The 19,837-nt window shown below is 44.2% G+C and overlaps 3 protein-coding genes and 1 non-coding gene across 10 annotated transcripts; 2 read left to right on the forward strand and 2 right to left on the reverse strand.

Moving 5' to 3' along the window:
- The first annotated feature begins 400 nt into the window (after nt 1-400).
- Nucleotides 401-11,449, forward strand: LOC122623283 (proline dehydrogenase 1, mitochondrial). Of its 7 annotated transcripts, none has more exons than XM_043802336.1 (12): nt 401-578; nt 2,426-2,972; nt 6,280-6,401; nt 6,939-7,025; nt 7,094-7,275; nt 7,936-7,971; nt 8,407-8,471; nt 8,842-9,020; nt 9,089-9,263; nt 9,320-9,673; nt 9,740-9,917; nt 9,989-11,449. In XM_043802336.1, exons 2-12 carry the CDS (start codon nt 2,511-2,513, stop codon nt 10,192-10,194), a joined length of 2,046 nt encoding a protein of 681 aa, XP_043658271.1. In that variant the 5' UTR covers nt 401-578; nt 2,426-2,510; the 3' UTR covers nt 10,195-11,449. The 7 variants fall into 7 exon arrangements, with proteins under 7 accessions (XP_043658271.1, XP_043658278.1, XP_043658270.1 ...); XM_043802335.1 differs by lacking the exon at nt 6,280-6,401 and adding an exon at nt 5,886-6,007 and having other exon boundaries at nt 403-578; XM_043802339.1 differs by lacking the exons at nt 401-578; nt 6,280-6,401 and adding exons at nt 683-895; nt 5,886-6,007.
- Nucleotides 11,450-12,035: 586 nt separating this feature from the next.
- LOC122623813 (probable ATP-dependent RNA helicase DDX56) lies at nt 12,036-14,218 on the reverse strand. Its single transcript, XM_043803156.1, has 4 exons — nt 14,067-14,218; nt 13,255-14,006; nt 12,633-13,061; nt 12,036-12,574 (listed from the first exon to the last, which is right to left on the reverse strand). The coding sequence occupies exons 1-4, from the start codon at nt 14,130-14,132 to the stop codon at nt 12,139-12,141; spliced, it is 1,683 nt and encodes a 560-aa protein (XP_043659091.1). The 5' UTR covers nt 14,133-14,218; the 3' UTR covers nt 12,036-12,138.
- On the reverse strand, nt 13,126-13,218 carry LOC122625398. Its single transcript, XR_006326570.1, has one exon. It is a non-coding gene; the product is annotated as a small nucleolar RNA Z30a (small nucleolar RNA).
- Nucleotides 14,219-14,952: 734 nt separating the features above from the next.
- Nucleotides 14,953-17,543, forward strand: LOC122623845 (protein misato). Its single transcript, XM_043803203.1, has 3 exons — nt 14,953-15,083; nt 15,139-15,868; nt 15,929-17,543. The coding sequence occupies exons 1-3, from the start codon at nt 15,003-15,005 to the stop codon at nt 16,840-16,842; spliced, it is 1,725 nt and encodes a 574-aa protein (XP_043659138.1). The 5' UTR covers nt 14,953-15,002; the 3' UTR covers nt 16,843-17,543.
- The last annotated feature ends 2,294 nt before the right edge of the window (nt 17,544-19,837 follow it).

Genomic DNA, 19,837 nt, shown 5'->3' on the forward strand with positions numbered 1-19,837 from the left:
GTTATTTAGCCGGTTGGCAAAACGAGTGCGAGTGGTCGGCTGAAAGAGAGACTGAGAGGGAGAGAGAGATGGAAAGAAGGAGAGTTCGTTGGGGGCGCTGGCGGAGTCCATTGATAAGATAAGAGCACGAAAGATTTCTGGCCAACCGCCAGGGGCGTAGATAAGCGCACCGATTTTAATTGGGCAACAAGAGGGGACAAGATGGCGATTAATTCTCGATTAGATTTCTTTTTTCCGCTCACGTGCAGCACAAACAGCTGCTGGGGGTGGCCCACCACGCCCGCTCTCTCCCCAAGATGCTTTCTGCCCCTCACCCTCCTGTTCGACAAGCGTTTTGACCATTTCTCACAAGCTTTTTTGGACGAGCTTTCGCCGTGTTGGCCTTAATTTCGCTTCATGTGTTTCAGTTTGTTCGCGAATTCAGACCCTTGCAGTCGTTCTCTCTCCCTCTCGCGCGTGCTCACGCTCTCTCCCGCGCAGCAGCAGCAAAAACCAAAAACCCTCGAAAAGAACAACATAGACTCGAAAAAACCGAAAAATTAATATAATTGTGCTTGTACTTGTGTGTCTTTTCTGAGGTGAGGAAATGCACTGGCAGAAACGGGCACTTTTCTACTCCTCTTGCAGGCTGCTGTGAGAAGTTTGTCAAACAAACACGAGTTTTTCCGGAAAACTGTTTGGCGATTGTACAAAATTTCCAACAAACAATTTTATAAATTGTATACCCTTTTGTTGTTTTTGGGTTGTTGCTAGTTATGTATCGTAGTTTGTTTTTTTTTAAGTGACAAAACAACCGTTGAAGCAAAATTTAAATCGAGAAAATAGAGGAAAACCGCAAAACAGGGCAAAAAAAGTTAGGGAAAGTCAAGCGAAATTTTGCAGTGTACATGTGAGTGTGAGTGTTGTATTTGTATCATAAAAGGATCTCTACAAAGAGAGGTAGCGAGCAGTAAGCAGTGTTATATAATAGGTACAATTCGCCGCGTAGCAACAAAAACGAAGAAAAAACAAAAAAAAAAACACCATTCTGATGAATTCGCAATTTAAGTACGCTAGCTCCCCGTCTCCCTTTAACCATGGCGGCCAGAGCGAGACAGAACTTGATATTGACCATAATGAAGTGTAATGAAATCTGTGCAATGAAACCCGCCAAGTTTTTTCGATTGATTGCAGCCTCTCGTCTGGCAATTATTTAGCGGGCTGCTAATTAATAAATAAAATGAAAACGGGAAAGGGGGCCAATGGGAGGAAAATAGAGAACGAAAATTGGGGAGAATCAAGGAGAGCTGCAATTAACACCAATTAGTGTGTGCTTGCGGCGCATTTCAATTAAATCAAAACAAATGCCAAATCAAAACCGAAATCAAAGGGGCTCGCATGCCTGTGACGTCACACAGTCGCAGTTACAATTACGGTACAATCTCGGTTACACTTACAGTTACATAAACGGGAGCGAAGCGGCGAAAAGGATTTTCTCGCCTTTGGGTCCTTCCTCGTTTCGCTTCGTGGAATTCGCCGACAATCGCCTAACAATTCGCCCCATTTTCAGGCGTCTTCGTCGCATTTGGTTTCGTGCTTTTGCGGCGTATACAACGCTCAAAGCGTAATAGAATAAATAATAAAGACGAAGTAAGAAAGAAACCCAAAAGACACATAATAGCGAAAGATACATAGATCTCAGGCCAGAAATTGGGTTTTTTAATTGAACATTTCGACGGTGTACTCGCGTACGTGTGTTTGTGTTGTTGTGCTGTTTTTTCGGCTTCGCCGTTCTTCCGCTCTCTCTCCCTCTCCACCTCACGTTTTTCGCATTTGTTGTATAACATTCGGAGCGAGCGAAAGAGGGAGAGTGCGCCCCAGAGCGAAAAGCTCTCCATAAATCAGACAAAATCAGCTGTGATCAGTGGCGTAGGCGGGGGGATTGGGGGGCCAAAAACAGTCTATTAGGCAAATTGTTTCAAATAATATGTGAAATGCACTGATTCTTGTTCATGGCAGTGTAATTTAAAAATGGATGTTATAATACATTGCTTTGTTATTTTCATTTATTGATGAACTATCTTTCAATTAGAATTAAATCAATCCTATCAGCCTTTATTGAAAATCAATTATCAGTTATAAACGACTATTAGTGGTAATGTATTTTTTATTACGAGTCGAAGGCCTAAGCAGCTAGCACTCGTTAAGTTTATATTAGGTTTAGAATTTAGTTCTAAATTTAATTTGTTCAAATAAAAATAAATATTTTTTATTAGATATGTAAATTTCCCAATTTCGATACAATTTTGTTCCACTCATCAAATTGAAATCGAGATAAGAACCTTTAGTGATTTTATGGCTACGCCACTGTCTTTCCTCAGATTCGTGGTGATTTGATTTAGTGATAATAGTGAAATTACCTCTGATTTTGCATTGTTTTTCACAGAAACAGCCGAGATCGGAGTGCGTTTCAATATCCGTCTCAAAAGCCGGAGAGCAGAAAGCCGAAATAAACCGCAGAATCCCTTGTAATGGCTCTACTCCGTTCGCTGAGCGCCCAACGAACAGCCATCAGTTTGGTCTACGGCCGTAATAGCAGCAAGTCGAGCAATTCCGTGGCCGTCGCCGCCTGCCGGAGTTTCCACCAGCGCGGCACCAGGAGCACCAGCACCGCCGGCGAAGGAGCAGCATCGGAGTCCACGAGAGGAGTCAATGGGGCGCGTTTCCTGCACAGCGGCGATCGGCCGCTGCAGGCCTCCGCTGTGGTACAACCGGAGCTGGTGTCCGGCGAGACGGTGAAGCGATCGACGAAGCAGGAGTCGTCCCAGGAGAAGAACCCCTCGCCCGCTGGCTCGCCGCAGAGGGACCCCCTGGACGTGAGCTTCAATGATCCCATTGCCGCCTTCAAGAGCAAGACCACTGGCGAGCTGATACGCGCCTATCTCGTCTATATGATATGTTCCAGCGAGAAGCTGGTCGAGCACAACATGACGGTGAGTTAACCGGCGTCCCGCGCTCCTGCTCTGCCGAGTCCTGCGTCCTTTGACCCTTATATTGGTCCAATCCATCGACTAGCCGAGCATCCCTCTCTGTTTCTGGTTCTGTTTGCTGAGAAATCAAGGGCGTACCGTCTGAGGCTCTGTTAGTACTCAACCCCTGCTGAATGCTTTCTAAAAGCTGTAATTAAGAAAGTATTTTTAGATAGTGAGCTATTTGTAACCCATTTATTTCAACTCCATGAATGATCGCTGACCCTTGGCCTGTTTAATGTCCTCTACTGCTGCTTTCATTTTAATTCAATGATATATATTCATATAAATGTAACTTGCAGTGAGTATAAACTAAAAGTTATGAACAGCTAAGGCCATTGAGTTCCATGGCCACTGGTCAAGTTGTCCAAACTTCAACGTAGAAGAATTTTTAATTATTTTCTCCAAAGTTTATTCGTTTGTTTGCTTTTCTTATATTCACGAATTTTTGCCTTATTCATGAATTTTATCGATCCTGTCGCGCAGAGTGTATTTTTCACCTGCCTCATCTAGTCGCTTGACTCCGATTTTCCGGGCAACCGAAACCCGTGTCAGGTGGCTGGCTGCCTTCCTTCCGATTTTCCGCCTTGTTTCCGCTTTTCAATTCGCTTGCTCCCCGCCTCGTGCTGATGAATTCCTGGCTAATTGCTTGTTGCATTTGTTGCCACTTTCTGGCAGGTGCTGCAGTCGCACAGAAGATTGAATGAGTGCCTGATTGACGGCAGGAAAAAGGGAAACTTTGCCATGCAAATTGCCGATGCGATGGCGACCTTGTTCGGCCCGCTGTTTGCTCTTAACTCGTGCGTATTTGCTCAGCGAGACGTATGGATTATGTGGACTGTATAGTATAGGTCGTTATATAGTCAGGCCCCCGAATGTGCGCCAATCGGAATCGTTGGAAAACCCCGCGCATTTCCCCTTATTTTCGCTAGCGTGCTTCTATTCTATTTAATTACGTCGGCGATCGTTTGATTGCTTATCGATTACTCAAAGTGCATGCGTCGCCACGACGGTTACTTATCTATCATTTTTCCACCCCGCTCGATGCAATTTGCATATATGGGTGGTTAATGGCTGTCGCAGGGAATATTGGCACAGCAACCTGGGACCGGAGACATCACATCACATGTGGCATTAGTCAGGCGTCGACTTTGCCCACATCTCAGCGTTTTGCTGTGATGCACTAGAAAAAATCGGGCATCCATTCCTTCATGGCAGCAATAAAGCACTTGACTTAGCGTTATTTGAAAACATCGCTTGCACAATCGTTTTTGATACAATTACTATATAAATTTGATACTAAGTAGCAAAATCAAGGCAACCCTTGTGGTTAACGAAGGTGTTTTCTTGCTCACGGTTCAATAACACAATTGGGTTCTCATATTCGGGTGATTTTTTATCAGAGTGTACTCATTTTTTCGCTATTTCTATTTGCAGTAGCGCGTCGATTGCTTTTGGCGAGCGAGCGGTGTGGGTCTCGTGATATGTGAGAATGGGTTGGGTATTGATGGGTAAAAAACATGGTGGAAGCGGGGTACAGTGGCAGGTGGCATGTGCCAGGTGACCGGGGGTGGTGTTAGCTCTGGGGCAGCTTTTTCTTGGGGCCAGAGCTCAACGGCAAACACCTGTCTTCGGTTTCGGATTGTCTGCCAAAGAAAAAGTTAAGAGACTAGAAAAGCAAAACATGCCATAGCCATACCCAAAAAATAGAATGCGAAACGAGAATTTGTTTTATGTAACCAGTTTTGGTGATGGTTTATTTATATTGTCGGCTTTGTGTTCTTTAGCCAACTTTGTACTCAATTAATTACCTCAGTGTTCCCGACCAAACCGGTTCCCTCAGACGGAGAATGCTCTTTTCCTTTCTTCACCCCCTTCCCCTCCTTGGAATCCCATTCATCTGATGGATCCCGCATCAAGCAAAGCACACACGTGCAAGGGAATCATTTATCAGAGGCCAATGCTCTTGTGTTTTCCACATTGTAAGGAATGAGTTGTGAGGAAACCGGAAACTTGGTGATTCCCAACTTGGGCGATCTCTTCCTGCCCCTGTTGCCTGGTTTTATTACATGCAGTTTGACATTTGTTCGTCTCCACAAATATCTAAAAGTTCAATAGTTGGACTAATGCATTGCATGTTTTATTAAAATCCATAAATATTCCCTAAGAGATAGTATTGTTACTAGTCGCATAGTCTTAGCATGAATAAGTTTGCAATAGAGTCTATATAATCGATTGCGTTATTTTACGGCATTTCAGGAAGTGCTCATGTGTTCTTCGCCTAAAACATCAAAGTTCGCACATTTATATTATATTTTCTGTGGATTTCTGTTTGAGTTGACGGATCCGCGGCGGATCATCTTTCTTTGAGCACTAGGCTCAATTTGGAAATGGGATGGTTGTGTGCATGTGCGTGTTTAGCTGACACTCGTTTAAGTAACATGCAGCCTCTTAAGAATAATACACATTGCCGCCTCCGCACTTTTTGTCGCATTTTTGTATTGCTGTATTGTTGGACTTTGGCAACGATTTTGGCCTTGACTTCGTTCACGTTTTTTATTTTGCCTTTTGGCCAAATTCCAAGTGATTTATGTGCGATCCAGACGATGAGAAATTGAACAAACCAGGGCGGAGGGATCTCAGCTAGATTCGATGGTTATTAGTTGCATCTTTCAAAAACTCTGTCCTTGCTACATATGTACATATATCAACTTTGTATTGCCTCAAACGGAAAATTAAAACTATCTCGAATTCAATTTTTGACGCCGCACACAACATGACAAAATACCGAAAAACCACAAAATCTATAACCGACAAACTTACAAACTTACTGTGTATGCCGCATAAAACCGATCAAAACAAACGAAAATTTCGCAGCTTATGAAATGGTCAAAGAACGTATTGGGTCAACGGTTATTTACAGCATTGATGAAGGCGACCTTCTATGGCCACTTTGTCGCCGGCGAGGATCAGATCAAGATCATACCCACACTGGAAAGGTAATTGCCCACCACGACACTCCCACTCACTTATCGCCTTTTTCTTTTCTTTTTTTTCTTTTCTTTTCTTGTTTTTTCCGTTTCAATATCGCTTTCTGCCGCCCTATGGTTTTGTGTTTACTTCATGTTATTATTTTGGCCGCGAATCGGGCTGTGAAACGGTTATGCGAAACCCGCTTAAATGCCCACACTTGTATTCTAATGGAATCCCTGACCAACCGAACACATTTACCGATAATTATCGAACAAACACCGATAACGCCGATAAACAGCTGATGAAACTGACGCGCAACCTGCTCGGCCAGAAGCTCTTCGTCCTGCTGATGAAGTCCAGCTTCTACGGACACTTTGTGGCCGGCGAGAATCGTCACACGATCGTGCCCGCCCTAGAGAGGTTAACCCCCTCCCCCTACCCCACTGCACCCCATGCACCCCATGCAACCCATGCATCCCAATATATCCGATACTACAAGTGCATATATGTAAATGGTTTCAGCCGAAGTAATAGCATTCGAAACACGATGGCGTGTTTTTGAAATACTGCTTCAATTCAAACTTACTGAGCAGCAGCTTGAGTAGTGGACAATTCAGAAAGTTTGGCTAAAGCATCTTTGGTGCTATTATTTCCACCATCCATATATGTATATGTACACATAATATAGACCACACATGTTGCTACTAATATTCTAAGCAAGCATAGTGACCTCACTAATGGGAGGCTCTTCCAAGTCCTGGGCATGTGTCAGCATGAAAGATCTACTCGAATATTCAGATGCGAATCCCCAATCCGAATTCGATCCCATTTAACGAAAGAACTTTAAATTTTCTCAACCGCTAACCAAGCCATACTCAAAATTCTTCTATTTTACTAATATTTTGTGTTTTATTGGCTTGCTGGAAACTTGAGCTAATGCATTTCGTACAATTACAGGCTAAGATCCTTCGGCGTTAAGCCGATTCTCGACTATTCCGTTGAGGAGGATATCACCCAGGAGGAGGCCGAGAAGCGTGAAGTAGAGTAAGTCCTGAAATCCATCTAGTCATTTAGTTTAGCTTTAATTTGTATACTTATTCTGTTTCTTTCAGATCCTCCGTCTCCAGTGCAGGCGACAAGAAGGAGGAGGGCAGCATGCCGCAGTACCATGTGGACAAGTCCTTCGCCGATCGGCGCTACAAGGTCAGCAGTGCTCGCACCTACTTCTACTTGAACGAGGCCACCTGCGAGCGGAACATGGAGATCTTCATCAAGTGTCTGGAGGCCGTTTCGGGTATGTTCTTGGCCAGTTTTCCTCGCTGGTTCCCGATAGCCGACTCCGGCATGCAAGTTCCTTGAGTTCCCTCTCACGATCCCTGACTTCCTCTGTGCAAATGTTTCAATTTAGAACGTGCAAAGCAAACGCTAAACGTTAAGCATGCAGTTTAATTTCGTTTGTTTTGTTTTTAGCGTACTGAACGAAAGACATGACATATCGAGCTATGAGTTTTACTTTACTTTATTCAATCAGATGGATCAAGAAAAATCAGTATGCTTAACTTTACTTTAATCGAAATATGAATTCCTACAAAATGAAACCAGAACCAGAATGTTATATAAAACAAATTGTTCACATTCAACTCGATATGTCACTACTTATGACAAATATGACAAATAGGTGAGAACATTCCCGCAGATCTGTGTAGTTTCCCCGTCCTGCATTCAATGATTTTGGGGTTCTAGGCTGTTTCCTGCTAGGCTTTCTCCTTTTCTCTATCTTTTTACACACTCGATCTCTCTTCCTGAAATAAATTTTAATTTATGATTAATAAATTCTTCTTTCTGCCCCGCAAAAATCCCCAAAACGGCACCAACCCATCGATTATCGAATAACCCCCACATAACTTAAAATCCAAAATCAATTCGAATTCGTTGCGAATCCAAATATGAACAGATGATGATCGCAAGGTGCCCCGGGCAGTGGCCACGGGTAAGCCGAGAAATTAACGAACACACAACCCAAAATGCCAACAAGTAACTTCGAAAACTATCCAACAAGTATCCGAAATACCCGAAAGAGTAACCATTGATGGCCAATTCCGTATTTCGACAGAGCAAAGCAAACTAGTTTGACTTTCTAGCCATTTCGTGTGCGTTTTCAGTTGGTTGCTGTAATGCGATGTCGTCGCCTTTGTCGTTGCTTCGTATCTCTGTGTCTGCAACTCAATCCGTACTCGTACCCGTAACTCTTGACGCTTCTATGTGCCGTAGTTAGACATATACTCGTATGCTATATATCTGTAGAATCCGCTTTCCAACTTTCGCCTCTGCCACCGCATCGCATTCACCGATTGCTCTGCTCTTTTTCCAAATGCTTTTCATTTCCACCAACCAACCACCGATTGATCCGAATATCGACCTGCAGGCGCCACCTTCGGAACTGGCATCACCGCCATTAAACTCACCGCCCTTGGCCGTCCACAATTGCTGGTAAGTTCGCACAACGTAATCCCCTTGAGAACCACATAATTGAGTAGCTTTATTTATACGGGAAACACAGGGGTTAATAGGTGTTAATAAATGGAAATGGAAAAGGAACACAGTTAATTGACGCTAATGGATAGTGAAAACAACTGATTCTTAAACGTTTCACTTGCCGCAGCCGATAAATGTCAACCTCTAATGATTTCCTCAAAGCTATAAAATCAAAACTTTAAAAAGTAATCCTAAAAGAGAAACCTCGTAAATCTTAATAAGTTATATATGATACCTATGATTTTATGTATTTACAATCATTAGGGACTATTAGTATAAACTTCCTTCTTCTTTTCATTCTGATGACCTTGACTCTCGTTTGCAGCTGCAACTGTCCGAGGTAATTATGCGCACACGCAAGTACATGGAGGACATGGTGGGCGGTCAGGGCAATGTGTTGACCCACCACAAGACCATCAAGGATCTCGAGAAGTATTACGCCACGCTGGGCGACAATAAGGACGTGAAGGAGTTCCTGAACAACGTAACGTCCGACAAGGAGGGGTGAGTCCGTTTTCTTCTTATTAAACTCCTTACCAAACTGACTTTCCACGCTCGTCTATCGCTTTCAGAATTTTGCATCTGTTTCCCTGGTCTGGCATCGTAGACGAGGACTCGCAGCTGAGCGACACCTTCCGCGTTCCCGATCCCCAAACCGGACAGATGCGCCGACTGATCTCACAAATACCGCCCAAGGAGGAGGAGATGTTCAGGAACATGATCCGTCGCCTCAACACGATTGTAAAGGTGTGTTTTGCCACTCTAGTTGTGGAATCAAACTAAAATGGTATTACCAACCTCAGGCTGCTGCGGATTTGGATGTGCGCATCATGGTGGATGCGGAGCAGACTTACTTCCAGCCGGCCATCTCACGCATCACCCTGGAAATGATGCGCAAGTACAACAAGGACAAGGCCATTGTCTTTAATACGTACCAGTGCTACCTGCGCGAAACGTTCCGCGAGGTGAACACCGATCTGGAGCAGGCCAAGCGCCAGAACTTCTACTTCGGAGCCAAGCTGGTGCGCGGTGCCTATATGGACCAGGAGCGGGACCGTGCCAAGTCGCTGGGCTATCCGGATCCCGTAAATCCCACGTTCGAGGCCACCACGGACATGTATCACAAGACGTTGTCCGAGTGCTTGCGACGCATTAAGGTGGGAAATCGTGTATTTCGGTTATCACTGATTATAAGTAAACCAAGATTTTCTAAATAATTCCAGCTAATGAAGGACTGTGATGACGATGCCAGGAAGATTGGCATTATGGTGGCCTCGCACAACGAAGACACCGTGCGATTTGCCATCCAGCAGATGAAGGAGATCGGCATCTCACCGGAGGACAAGGTGATCTGCTTCGGTCAACTGCTGGGCATGTGCGACTACATCACTTTCCCACTGGGTATGTTTCCATACCGTGCCCCTTTTACTTGTCTTTTATTTCATTTCATTTATGTTATTTCCCACCTACAGGTCAAGCGGGCTACTCGGCGTACAAATACATACCATATGGCCCTGTCGAAGAGGTGCTGCCCTACTTGTCTCGTCGTGCCCAGGAGAACAAGGGTGTGCTCAAGAAGATCAAGAAGGAAAAGCGCCTTTTGCTCTCTGAGATCCGGCGTCGTCTGATGCGTGGCCAGCTGTTCTACAAGCCTAAGGGCAACTACGTGCCCATCTAAGCTGGCCTGGATGGATGGAATCACTCTCACCCACACACATCCCTGAGGTGGCAAATCGGTTGCCAATTATATCCGGCTGAGGATATCGCCAGGAAATCGATAGCTTCGGACCTATTTTAATGTTTTTTTTGTCGTTCTTATTACTCTTACGAAATTTTCGTATATCCACGGTATATACATATATGAAAACTTATGTATATACCAAGGTCCTGCAAAGGAGCGAAAATGTTCTAACTCATTGTGTCGTCCTGCAAATCTGCAGGACCTTCTTTGCCCACAAACAACTTCAATTAGAGACGGTAGCACTGAGCGGTGGTAATTTTTGATGAAAATATGTATATTTTTACGTCTTGTTGCAACAATAATCTAAACGAGTTCTGTATGTGTGTTACAAAGAAAAAAATAGAAAGAAAAAAACTGAAAAGCGTCAAAAACGTAAGAAAGCGAATGTGGGATGTCCACAACGAGGATTTTGAAAAAGGGGATTGAATTAAAGCAAACATTTTTAAGCATCGTAACAAATAAAGCATAAATCGTATGGTATATACATATTATATACAATATAATGAGAGCAAACGTTTATAGAGATATATCTACATAGATACATGTATGTGTATGGCTGCATTTTAGTCTAGATTCATTAACTTCGTGATTGTGCCTGTTCCTCAGTATCAGTATATCAGTTGTTAGTTATCCATTCTTCATTTGCAATGTGATTTCATGTTCGTTTTCCCTAAGTTATACCATAAACTATATATTTATATAGAGCAATAGCGAGAGAGAGAGTGTGCAGAGCATTTGTTCCTCCAGCTCGTGGCCCTCCCATCCGAAATAGTCAAATAAATAATACTGTTCATAGGAACCTGGGATAACCGCGCATACCTATACCTAAACCTAGCGAGTTTTATTACGATTATGCTAAATTAACTTAAATGTATACGTTTAATTTAGCACTTAACGGAGCGATATTATAAAGTCATTACTACGATAGTCGATGGATGAGACCCCGCAACAAAAAGTTTCCCCCTGTTTTCAATTCGTTTCCTTATCCGTTTCCGCGTTTCGATTGCTCAGACAACTACATATATAGACAGACAGACTTGGCCATATACTAAGGCGCGCAGATCGAACCGAATAGTTTTTTATTATTACCCTCATGATTATTACTGTATTGCATAAACGCTATAAATAAATGAATAAATAATTGTATGAATGTTAACTATTTCAATGACAATAATAAAATGTTAAAAACGAATCTCCATGCATCGCTTAAATTTCATTTGAGTGCAGTTCTCCGGGTAAACTACCCAAATCGCCGCTAATGGTGATCTATTGTTCCCTGGGACTCTCAGAATAATGACCTTAAATGGTATCCAGCTGCTGGATAATCATCGTAGCTCATACGACGATCTTCTGGCAATTTGAGTAATGGGGCTCGTAGATTTATTTCATTTTCCGTCCGCTGCTCAGTCAGAAAAGTTAAGCAAATGATATAGTGCTTTCTCCGTCTAGCTGGTTCAGTGGTTACCCAATGCCACCCAAACAGGGGGGTATTAAGCACCCACCTGCCAAGATTCTAATTTTTTAAAGACATTCACTTGCTTATCTGCTGGATAAGTACAAAAACACACATTTGGAGGTATTGCAAATAATTGGAAATAAATCTGTGATAGGTGTTCACAAATTACATTACAATGATACGTGATATTCACACCTATGATGTCAAATTCTATAATGATTTATACAATTTTCATATATATGTATATATATGAGGAAGACAATTACCCGGGCTTGTCAAGAACAGTTATCGCCTATTCGAATTGAGAAATAAAATAACAGTATTTAAATAGCAAACATCTTTGAAGGCCGTTTTTATGTTTTCCTTACATCAACAATATTAACATTACTTCTTAGGACTAATGCGACTATGGACAATTTATTCCCCTACAACGCCTTCTTTTTTCGCCGAGTGGCAGGACGCCGTTTGCCGAAGTCCACCTGGCTACCCATCAAAGGATCATTGGCCTGTCGCTCGAAGGCAGCCTTGGCGGCCGATTGTCGTGGCTGTTTGGCTTCCGAGGCTCCGGCGGTGGAGGAAGACGTTCCAACTACTCGCTTCAGGGCCTTTGGCACTATGTACTCGGGCATGTCAGATAGATGACTCTGCACCTTGATGGCGCGCAGAGGCTTGTCGTGCCGAAGCGCTTGCAGATCGCGTTTGTTCTCCTCGAAAAATCCCTTCAGCTTCTCGCAGTTGAGGATCTCTGTCTTTATCTCCCTAATGCGAGTGTCGTGAACAGCGACGCGAGTTGCAGCACGCCAGCAATCCTGAGCACGATAACGGAAGGACTCCACTTCTTCCATTTTAAACTGGTAGTTCCTGAAATGAAGGCACACTTAGCAATTGAACATTTTTGAAAATGCCATTCTATACTCACTTGATAATCTGTTCGCCCTCTTGGGCTGCAAAGCTATCGCACAGTTTCTTCTCAACGGCATCGTTCACCTTGGCCTCCTTCATGCTAACGAATGACAAGACGGAGCCCTTGTTGTTTCCTCTGGCCGTCCTGCCCGCCCGATGGATATATGACGTTACATCCCTGGGGAAGTCGAAGTTGATTACGTTGTTCACGCACTGGAAGTCGATGCCGCGGGAAGCACTTGACTCCATGTCTCCGCTGCGCGGGGATTTTCGGTTAGTTGCTGATTTGCCTCCGGGCTGTTCAAGATGATGTTCGTCGGAGGCAATGATTATGTCGTAGGTGCCCTTGTTGAACTGGCTAATTGTGTGGATGCGAATGTTGGCCGGCAGCTCGGAGTTCAAGACGCAGGCACGGATGCCGAACTGCTCTAGGAACAGGCGAACCCTGAAAGAGTTAATCGGGAAATTGTTAGGACGAACTATCGGAAGTACTTAAGGTCAGATGGGAATGCCATCAGCGAGAAGATTAGTTGCTGGTCATGCGTGCGCCAACTGTTGCCAGCTGCCCACTCCCTACATTCATGGTTTTATCATCATTGGCTCCTGTACATTTATGGGACTTGGCATGTTTTACTCACTTGTAACAACGATCGATGCTGTTCACAAAGATGATGCTCTTGCCGCGTATAAGCCTCAGCTTTAATAAGGCGTACAATATAGACGGCTTGTCGTTTTCCTCAGCCAGGATGCGCTGGTGCGTCAGTTGATCTTGCGACACCACCTCCGGCTCCTCGAGCTTCAGCGTCACCGGGTTGTTCAGGCACAGGCCCTTCATGCGCACCACATCGTCGGTGAGAGTAGCGGAGACCAGGACAGCCTGGTAGATGGGTGGCAGGTGCTTGATCAGCCGTTTGAAGTCCTTCTCGTATCCAAAGGCAAACACCAGATCCGCCTCGTCCACCACCAAGGTCTCCACATGCTTCAGATCCACCACGCTACCAGCCTCGGCGTGGGCCAGCAACTTGGCGGGTGTGGCGACCACTATGTCTGGTCTTTCAGCTAAGGCATGCCTCTGTGTCACCGTGTCGTTGGAGCTACCAGCAATGTCCGCCACGCGAACAACTTTGCCACAGGACTCGACCAGCTGCTCTATCACCTTACGGGACTGCCGGCATAGCTCCTTGGTGGGCGCCAGGATCACGGCGCTCACACACTGCTCGCTGGCGTTCAGTTTGGAGTTCAGGATCTTCTGAATCAGTGGCAGGGCGTAGGTGGCAGTCTTGCCGGATCCGGTGCGGGCACGCACCACCACATCCTTGCCCTCCAGGAGCAGCGGTATCGCTGTCGACTGGATGAGCGTGGGCTGCTGCCAACCCAGCTGGGCCACCGCCTGAAAGATAAGCACAACACTTTGAAACAGGCACTTTCAGACGCAAGCCGGTGCACTCACCTTAAGGATGCGCTGATCCAGCTCCAGCTCGTGGAACTGCACCGTTTTCTGGGTCTTCTGGCTCATGGCGGGCGACGGTATAAAAAAAACCCTAGAAAATGCGCAGCGCACGTTTTCGGGCCCAACAACAAAAAGAGTGAGGTATCGGTCTTTCGAATTATCGGCGGCTGTATCGGTCTATCGATGGTGGAAATGAACTGTTATTGAAATCAAATTTAGAAAAGGGATCTGACAACATTCAACATTAAAAAAATTAAAATATAGGTACGGTTAAAGTACAGTTTTTAGTTTTAATTTCGTTTAATATGTAACTTATGTGAAAAAAGTATTTAAAATAGGGTTAGTATTAGTTGGCAGGCTGTCATTATACAAATTCCGAAATTGTACCATCCTGACTTCCTTGCTAATTTATTAGAGGACTCTTCTGCCTTTTTTATCCTCCGTCCGTTCACAGTGAATGGATCTCCATGGAAACCGAGAATTCCTATAAAAATTCATAAAGTTTTGCCGTATCAACATTGCCTTCAATAAAACCCAAGTTTAGTTTTGAGTTTTTTCCCGTTAGCTGTTTTCGGCCTAGATTTTCGCTTGTTATGTTCTGTGAGAACCAAAGTATTAAAAATTCCACGTTATTCTTACGATGTTATAAAGGTCATATCGATATATGTACATAAATAAAATAAATTAAATTTAATGACCATACAAATTTTAATAAGTAAATAAAGGAGATTAATCAAAATGTGGAAATATATATTTTTGTTATATATTATATATATATTTATTATAAAAACAATTTTTTTGAATTGAATTACAGGGCATCCCATAGTCGATTGTTAGAGCGTTTATTATGCATTCACCTATCGATATATCCGCAGCAATCGATTGTTCCGCGGGCTCGCGCAATTGCATCCAAATTAGTCATTTTCGCCGGCTGTTATGGACCATACACGTGAAATTTTGACCTTCCAGCTCGGAACGTACGCGAACTACGTGGGCGCACACTTCTGGAACCAGCAGGTGAGTATTCCTAATTACTTAGCAGCCAGGAGCCTCACGAATTCGGCATTTCCAGGAGGCCAACTTCAGGTACGGAGACGAAATCGAACAGGTGGCCGAGGAGCAGCTGCCCAACAATGATATTTTGTACCGGGAAGGGCGGAACGACCTCAATCGCACCACATACACGCCTCGCCTGCTGTCCGTGGATTTGGCAGGGACCCTGGGTCATCTCCCAATCACCGGCGAGCTCTACGGCAATTTTGTGCAGCGCGATGAGGAGTTGCTGTCCCTGAGCACCGGAGAGGAACTAGAACAGGCGCGCAAGCGGGCAGAGGAGAGCGGCGTATGCGATCCGGAGCAGCTAGAAGTGCAAGAGCAGCCAAAGGCCGCCATTTCCGAGTATCAGCGGGATCTGCTCAAGAATGCAGTGGTGCCCGAGAAGAACTACCAGCTGGCAGCGACGGCCAATAGTTGGGCGGACTTTCTTTACGCCCGGTATCACCCGCGAACTTTAAATGTCTTGCCGGGATTGGTCCGAGATCCGACTGCCCAAGCGCTGGGTACCTACTCAGCCGGAACAGAACTGTGGCAGGAAGTCTCCTTCAACGAGGAGTTCTGCGATCGCATCCGTTTGTATGTGGAGGAGTGCGATGGCCTGCAGGGCTTCCAGGTGCTGTTTGACATTGACGATGGCTTCGGCGGACTGGCCGGCAAGTGCCTGGAGCACCTAAACGATGAGTACAGCCGGGCGAGTTTCGTGCTGCCACTTCACTATCCCAGGATAACTAGTTATGCCCAAGCGGGTAAGCAATGTTAGTTTTAAAAAAAGTCTAGCATATAAACACAGTTTCTCTACTTTTCAGATCCCCGCCTGTCGCACAGCATTCGGGTGGTAAACAATGTACTGGGATACCATCAACTCAGCGAGCAGGCTATGATGTTCACGCCGCTGTCCACGCTGGAGACTATCTGGCGGAACAATAATCTGAAGTCGCGCAGTCTGCCGGGACTGCAGTGGCAGGCAGATAACCTCTACCAGACATCGTCGCTGCTGGCTGCCTTTTTCGACACGGCCACCTTAAGTTACCGCCTGCGACAAACGCCGGAGTCTTTGCTACGCTTTTGTGAACGCGTTACTCCAGCGGGCAGAAAGATGACTGCAGCAGGACTGGCTCTGCCATTTGGCCTGAGGGAGGGTCAGGATCTGATAGAGTTTCTAGACCAGAGTGGCGACCACGCGCTGCTCACACAACTCACACCTGGTTGTGAACCAGGCACATCCTACGTGGTGCAATCGGTGACGGCTCGTGGCATTCCCGCAGAACGTCTAAAACGCCCCCGGGAGCAGGCTGGCGATCAACTTCGGATGGCTGCCTATGGCTGCGATAGTGTCTCCCATATGCTGCAGCTGTACTACCAGTGCACCTATCATGGGAGTGTCACAAATGCGGCAGCCACACCACTGCCACTAAAGACGCAACTACCTTTTCCCTATGAAATGTTTGGAGCAGGTATCTCAGGCGGTGGATACCGCTTGCCTGAGGGGGCGGAACGCGAGTCAAGTAGTCGTGTGGATTCCGCACCCATGCTGGCCGCCCTGCAGAACTCCACCAAGCTGGGCGAGCACCTGGACAACTTGCACGCCCAAACGCATCGCGTGCAGCTGGCCAAGTTGCAAGCGTACTCCAATTCTGGTTTGGAGCGGGATGAGTACGATACGGCGCTGGATCAGCTGCTTGAGTTCCGCGACCTTTACGCAGATTCGCAGTATCTATAGGATGGTAAGATTCCCCTGTTCTGGGAAACAATATTTTGTGATAAGCCTAGGATAATGTACACAATAAACACTCGTATGCAGTCGAATCCATGAGAAATCGCAGTCTTTTGGATTTATTTTGATCCCGAATTAGTATAAACGAAATGATTTATTAGTTTTTATGCATAAGCCCCCTACTTTTGTAAAATTATTTAGTTTGGTTCAGATTTGTATGCCTATTTATTTTGTTTCTGTTAAATTGTACTTCCTTTAGAAGTTATGATTATAACAAACTGGCCGAATTTCCAAAGTATTAATTCAATCTTGTGTATTTGTACGACTTAAATGAAGATGTGATACTGAACTCACTGACGCACGTTAGATTTGCCTAGCTTAAAGAGTTTCAGAAACCATCGCTACGGCTTGTAAGTATAAGCTTTACGTACCACACTCCTTGTCTTCGAAGGTGTCAGGTTGGTTAGGTTTCCCCGGAGCGGAAGTTGATGGGCTGTGGCCCCACCCGCGGCACTTCGTGATTGGCAGTCTCGGAAGCGGCTTTGATATTTTCGCGTTTCCAGGAAGGCGAGGAAAATCCAAAACAAAACAAAAGCAGTTTTGTCTGGACAGAGAAATTTTGAGAGTCGTCAATGAAGTTCCTAACAACAACGCACAGTGGTCAAAATGGCAAATTTGATGCGTCGTTTTAAACATTATGAATTGTGAGCGGTCAAGCATTTTACACTACAAAGCCAATCTTTATATAAATTTATGTTTTTAGTTCTTCAGATGAAAACTTGGCTATAATGACTTTTTGATTAAATAGTAAACATTTACAAAGTCTTTTTTTGTTGTGGGCATACTAATTTTTATGGTTTTTTTATAATGAAAATAAAATTCGAGTACTTACGTTTGCGCAAAAAAGTGTTTTATTCTCGTTATATTTCGATTTTATTTCATCCTAGAAAAGATGGCTGTGAAACACGTTATCAAATTTTACGTGCGGGCTTGGCCATTTCGCCCACTGTGCGACCATGACGACATGGACGTGCCCAAAGAAATCGGTGAATTTTTATTTGCATGGCAATCAATTTTTATTCCTGCTATCCTGGAAAATGCCAGGGGCATATTTATTTATTGAAAAGGTCTTTATTAAAATCGGTAGACTTTATAGTCACAAAACAGAATAAATAGATTTGGGGCTAATGAGTTTTTAGGTAGTACATACATACATACATATGTGCTTTCTGTTAAAATAAATTTAAAGAATATACGTGTGCTTTAATTTTGTAATTATCTGAGTCAAGGTATTGTTTCCTCTTCGAAACTAAGTCGTTTAAAAACTTGTTAGTTAATGAAAAATATACTTTATAAAATTGTTGTAGTTACTCAAGAGATGTATCAAACACAAATCTATACCAACCATAGCTCTGTGGACTTTCGCAACCAGGATTTGTCTCCCATTTGAACCCCCTGTCTGTCTTCTCTGCTGACCCAAAGGACCCTTCCTGGCCGACTTCACCTTTCCGCGACGTCTACGTGCGGCTACTGGCCGCTTTGTTTAACCTTAACCCTTGCGGATGGGATCGGGAGCTGGGCCGCTTAATTTATACGGAAATTTATTGCCAATAAAGCGGCAGTAATTGAAATCTCAACGGGAGTAAATCACAATTTTATGGACTGCTAACGGGCGGCGACTAGGTGGATGGAATTGGGATTAGGGCCAGGGGGTTAAGAGGAGGGGGTTAATAATTTGGGTGAGTGTTTTCCGTTTGCCGGTCAAGTTTTCCGCACCAGCCCGGCGCGTCCACATTGTTGTGCAAATTAAATTTCAATTTGATTGGCACCGCTCCTTTAACATTCTGGCGTCTTTTTATCCGAGGTCCTTAAAGCAGCTGCTGCTTTCTAGCTGCTGTTGGTGTGCTTCCGGGGAAAAAGGACCAATTCCGAAATTAAAATTACGCCAACGACTTTAATGGAATATGTGCGTGGAATTCGAAATTCGAAATTCCAAATTGAATAGCCTCCACTGCCGAGCTAGTGGAGTGTACGAGTATATATTTCGTATATTGTTTTTTGCAGCTTTTAATTTCGTTTCGTTTTCGTTTTCATTCTCCTTTCGGTCCGGTCTGCGTGTGAATTGGGACGAGTCCTTGCATTAGCATGCAGTCCTGTCACTGCACATCCTGCCACTCACTCGACCTGCAATACATGTACGAGTATTTGATTAATGTGGGCTGCACCAGCTCCGCTCCAAACAAGGCCACTGAGTGTCAAACTTTTGTGGAATTGAAACCTAATAACCAGGCAGATCTTTAAGCGTTTGCAATGTGAGCTGAATTAAGGCGAGTGATGCAAAAGAGTTTCATTTTGTAGGCCAAATTTGCACAGCTCCAATCTAAAACGCACAAGAAGTTAATGTTTTAACTGGGACACTGCTGCACTGAGAAAATTCAAATGGTGATTCTAGTCAACGTGCTCTTTACTATAGAGTACGATTCTTTCTGCACAATTGCAAAGAATATGGAAACAATTTAAATTCAAAATGAAAATTGTTGGAAAAACAAGAATTGTGAATTTAAAATCGTTTAGTTTTTAAATCAAACAATTTGTATAGCTGGATCTCTATACTTCCAATTTAAATGCCAATGTTATCCGTAATTATTAAATTAAAAAATAAACAATAAGAAGGATAAGAAGCTTATTCGTGGGAGGATGAAACTCTAGAACTGGTATACCGAAATGGCATTGAAGGAGTACTCAAAGGACATTAAGTGATATACTACGTTGTGGTGTCTGCCTTAAACCAGGTGTTATTCGATATGCACATAAGCAATGTTGACATAAAGCTCAGCTAGACACCTTTAAGTTGGGGTAACTCAGGAGTGATGGTGGCTTTGTGTAGAAGGAGAATCCTGTCACTGGTTGTACAACCTATTTCTGTACGGATTCAAGCATATCCTGATACCACGTTTCTTGCGGAAACCAGAAAATGGACGGCCTAATGGAATATTCTACA

The sequence above is a fragment of the Drosophila teissieri genome, chromosome X, assembly GCF_016746235.2.
Source record: "Drosophila teissieri strain GT53w chromosome X, Prin_Dtei_1.1, whole genome shotgun sequence".
Lineage (NCBI taxonomy): Eukaryota > Metazoa > Arthropoda > Insecta > Diptera > Drosophilidae > Drosophila > Drosophila teissieri.

What these genes read in the sequence shown, in the direction of transcription:
- LOC122623845 (XM_043803203.1), top strand. Translation starts at nt 15,003, where the DNA reads ATGGACCATACACGTGAAATTTTGACCTTCCAGCTCGGAACGTACGCG. An exon ending in CACACTTCTGGAACCAGCAG is followed by an intron (nt 15,084 to 15,138) that starts GTGAGTATTCCT and finishes CGGCATTTCCAG; the next exon opens with GAGGCCAACTTCAGGTACGG. An exon ending in AACTAGTTATGCCCAAGCGG is followed by an intron (nt 15,869 to 15,928) that starts GTAAGCAATGTT and finishes TCTACTTTTCAG; the next exon opens with ATCCCCGCCTGTCGCACAGC.
- LOC122623813 (XM_043803156.1), bottom strand. Translation starts at nt 14,132, where the DNA reads ATGAGCCAGAAGACCCAGAAAACGGTGCAGTTCCACGAGCTGGAGCTG. An exon ending in AGCATCGATCGTTGTTACAA is followed by an intron (nt 13,062 to 13,254) that starts GTGAGTAAAACA and finishes TAACTCTTTCAG; the next exon opens with GGTTCGCCTGTTCCTAGAGC. An exon ending in GAGGGCGAACAGATTATCAA is followed by an intron (nt 12,575 to 12,632) that starts GTGAGTATAGAA and finishes CCTTCATTTCAG; the next exon opens with GAACTACCAGTTTAAAATGG.
- LOC122623283 (XM_043802336.1), top strand. Translation starts at nt 2,511, where the DNA reads ATGGCTCTACTCCGTTCGCTGAGCGCCCAACGAACAGCCATCAGTTTG. An exon ending in ATCGTGCCCGCCCTAGAGAG is followed by an intron (nt 6,402 to 6,938) that starts GTTAACCCCCTC and finishes GTACAATTACAG; the next exon opens with GCTAAGATCCTTCGGCGTTA. An exon ending in GTAACGTCCGACAAGGAGGG is followed by an intron (nt 9,021 to 9,088) that starts GTGAGTCCGTTT and finishes TATCGCTTTCAG; the next exon opens with AATTTTGCATCTGTTTCCCT.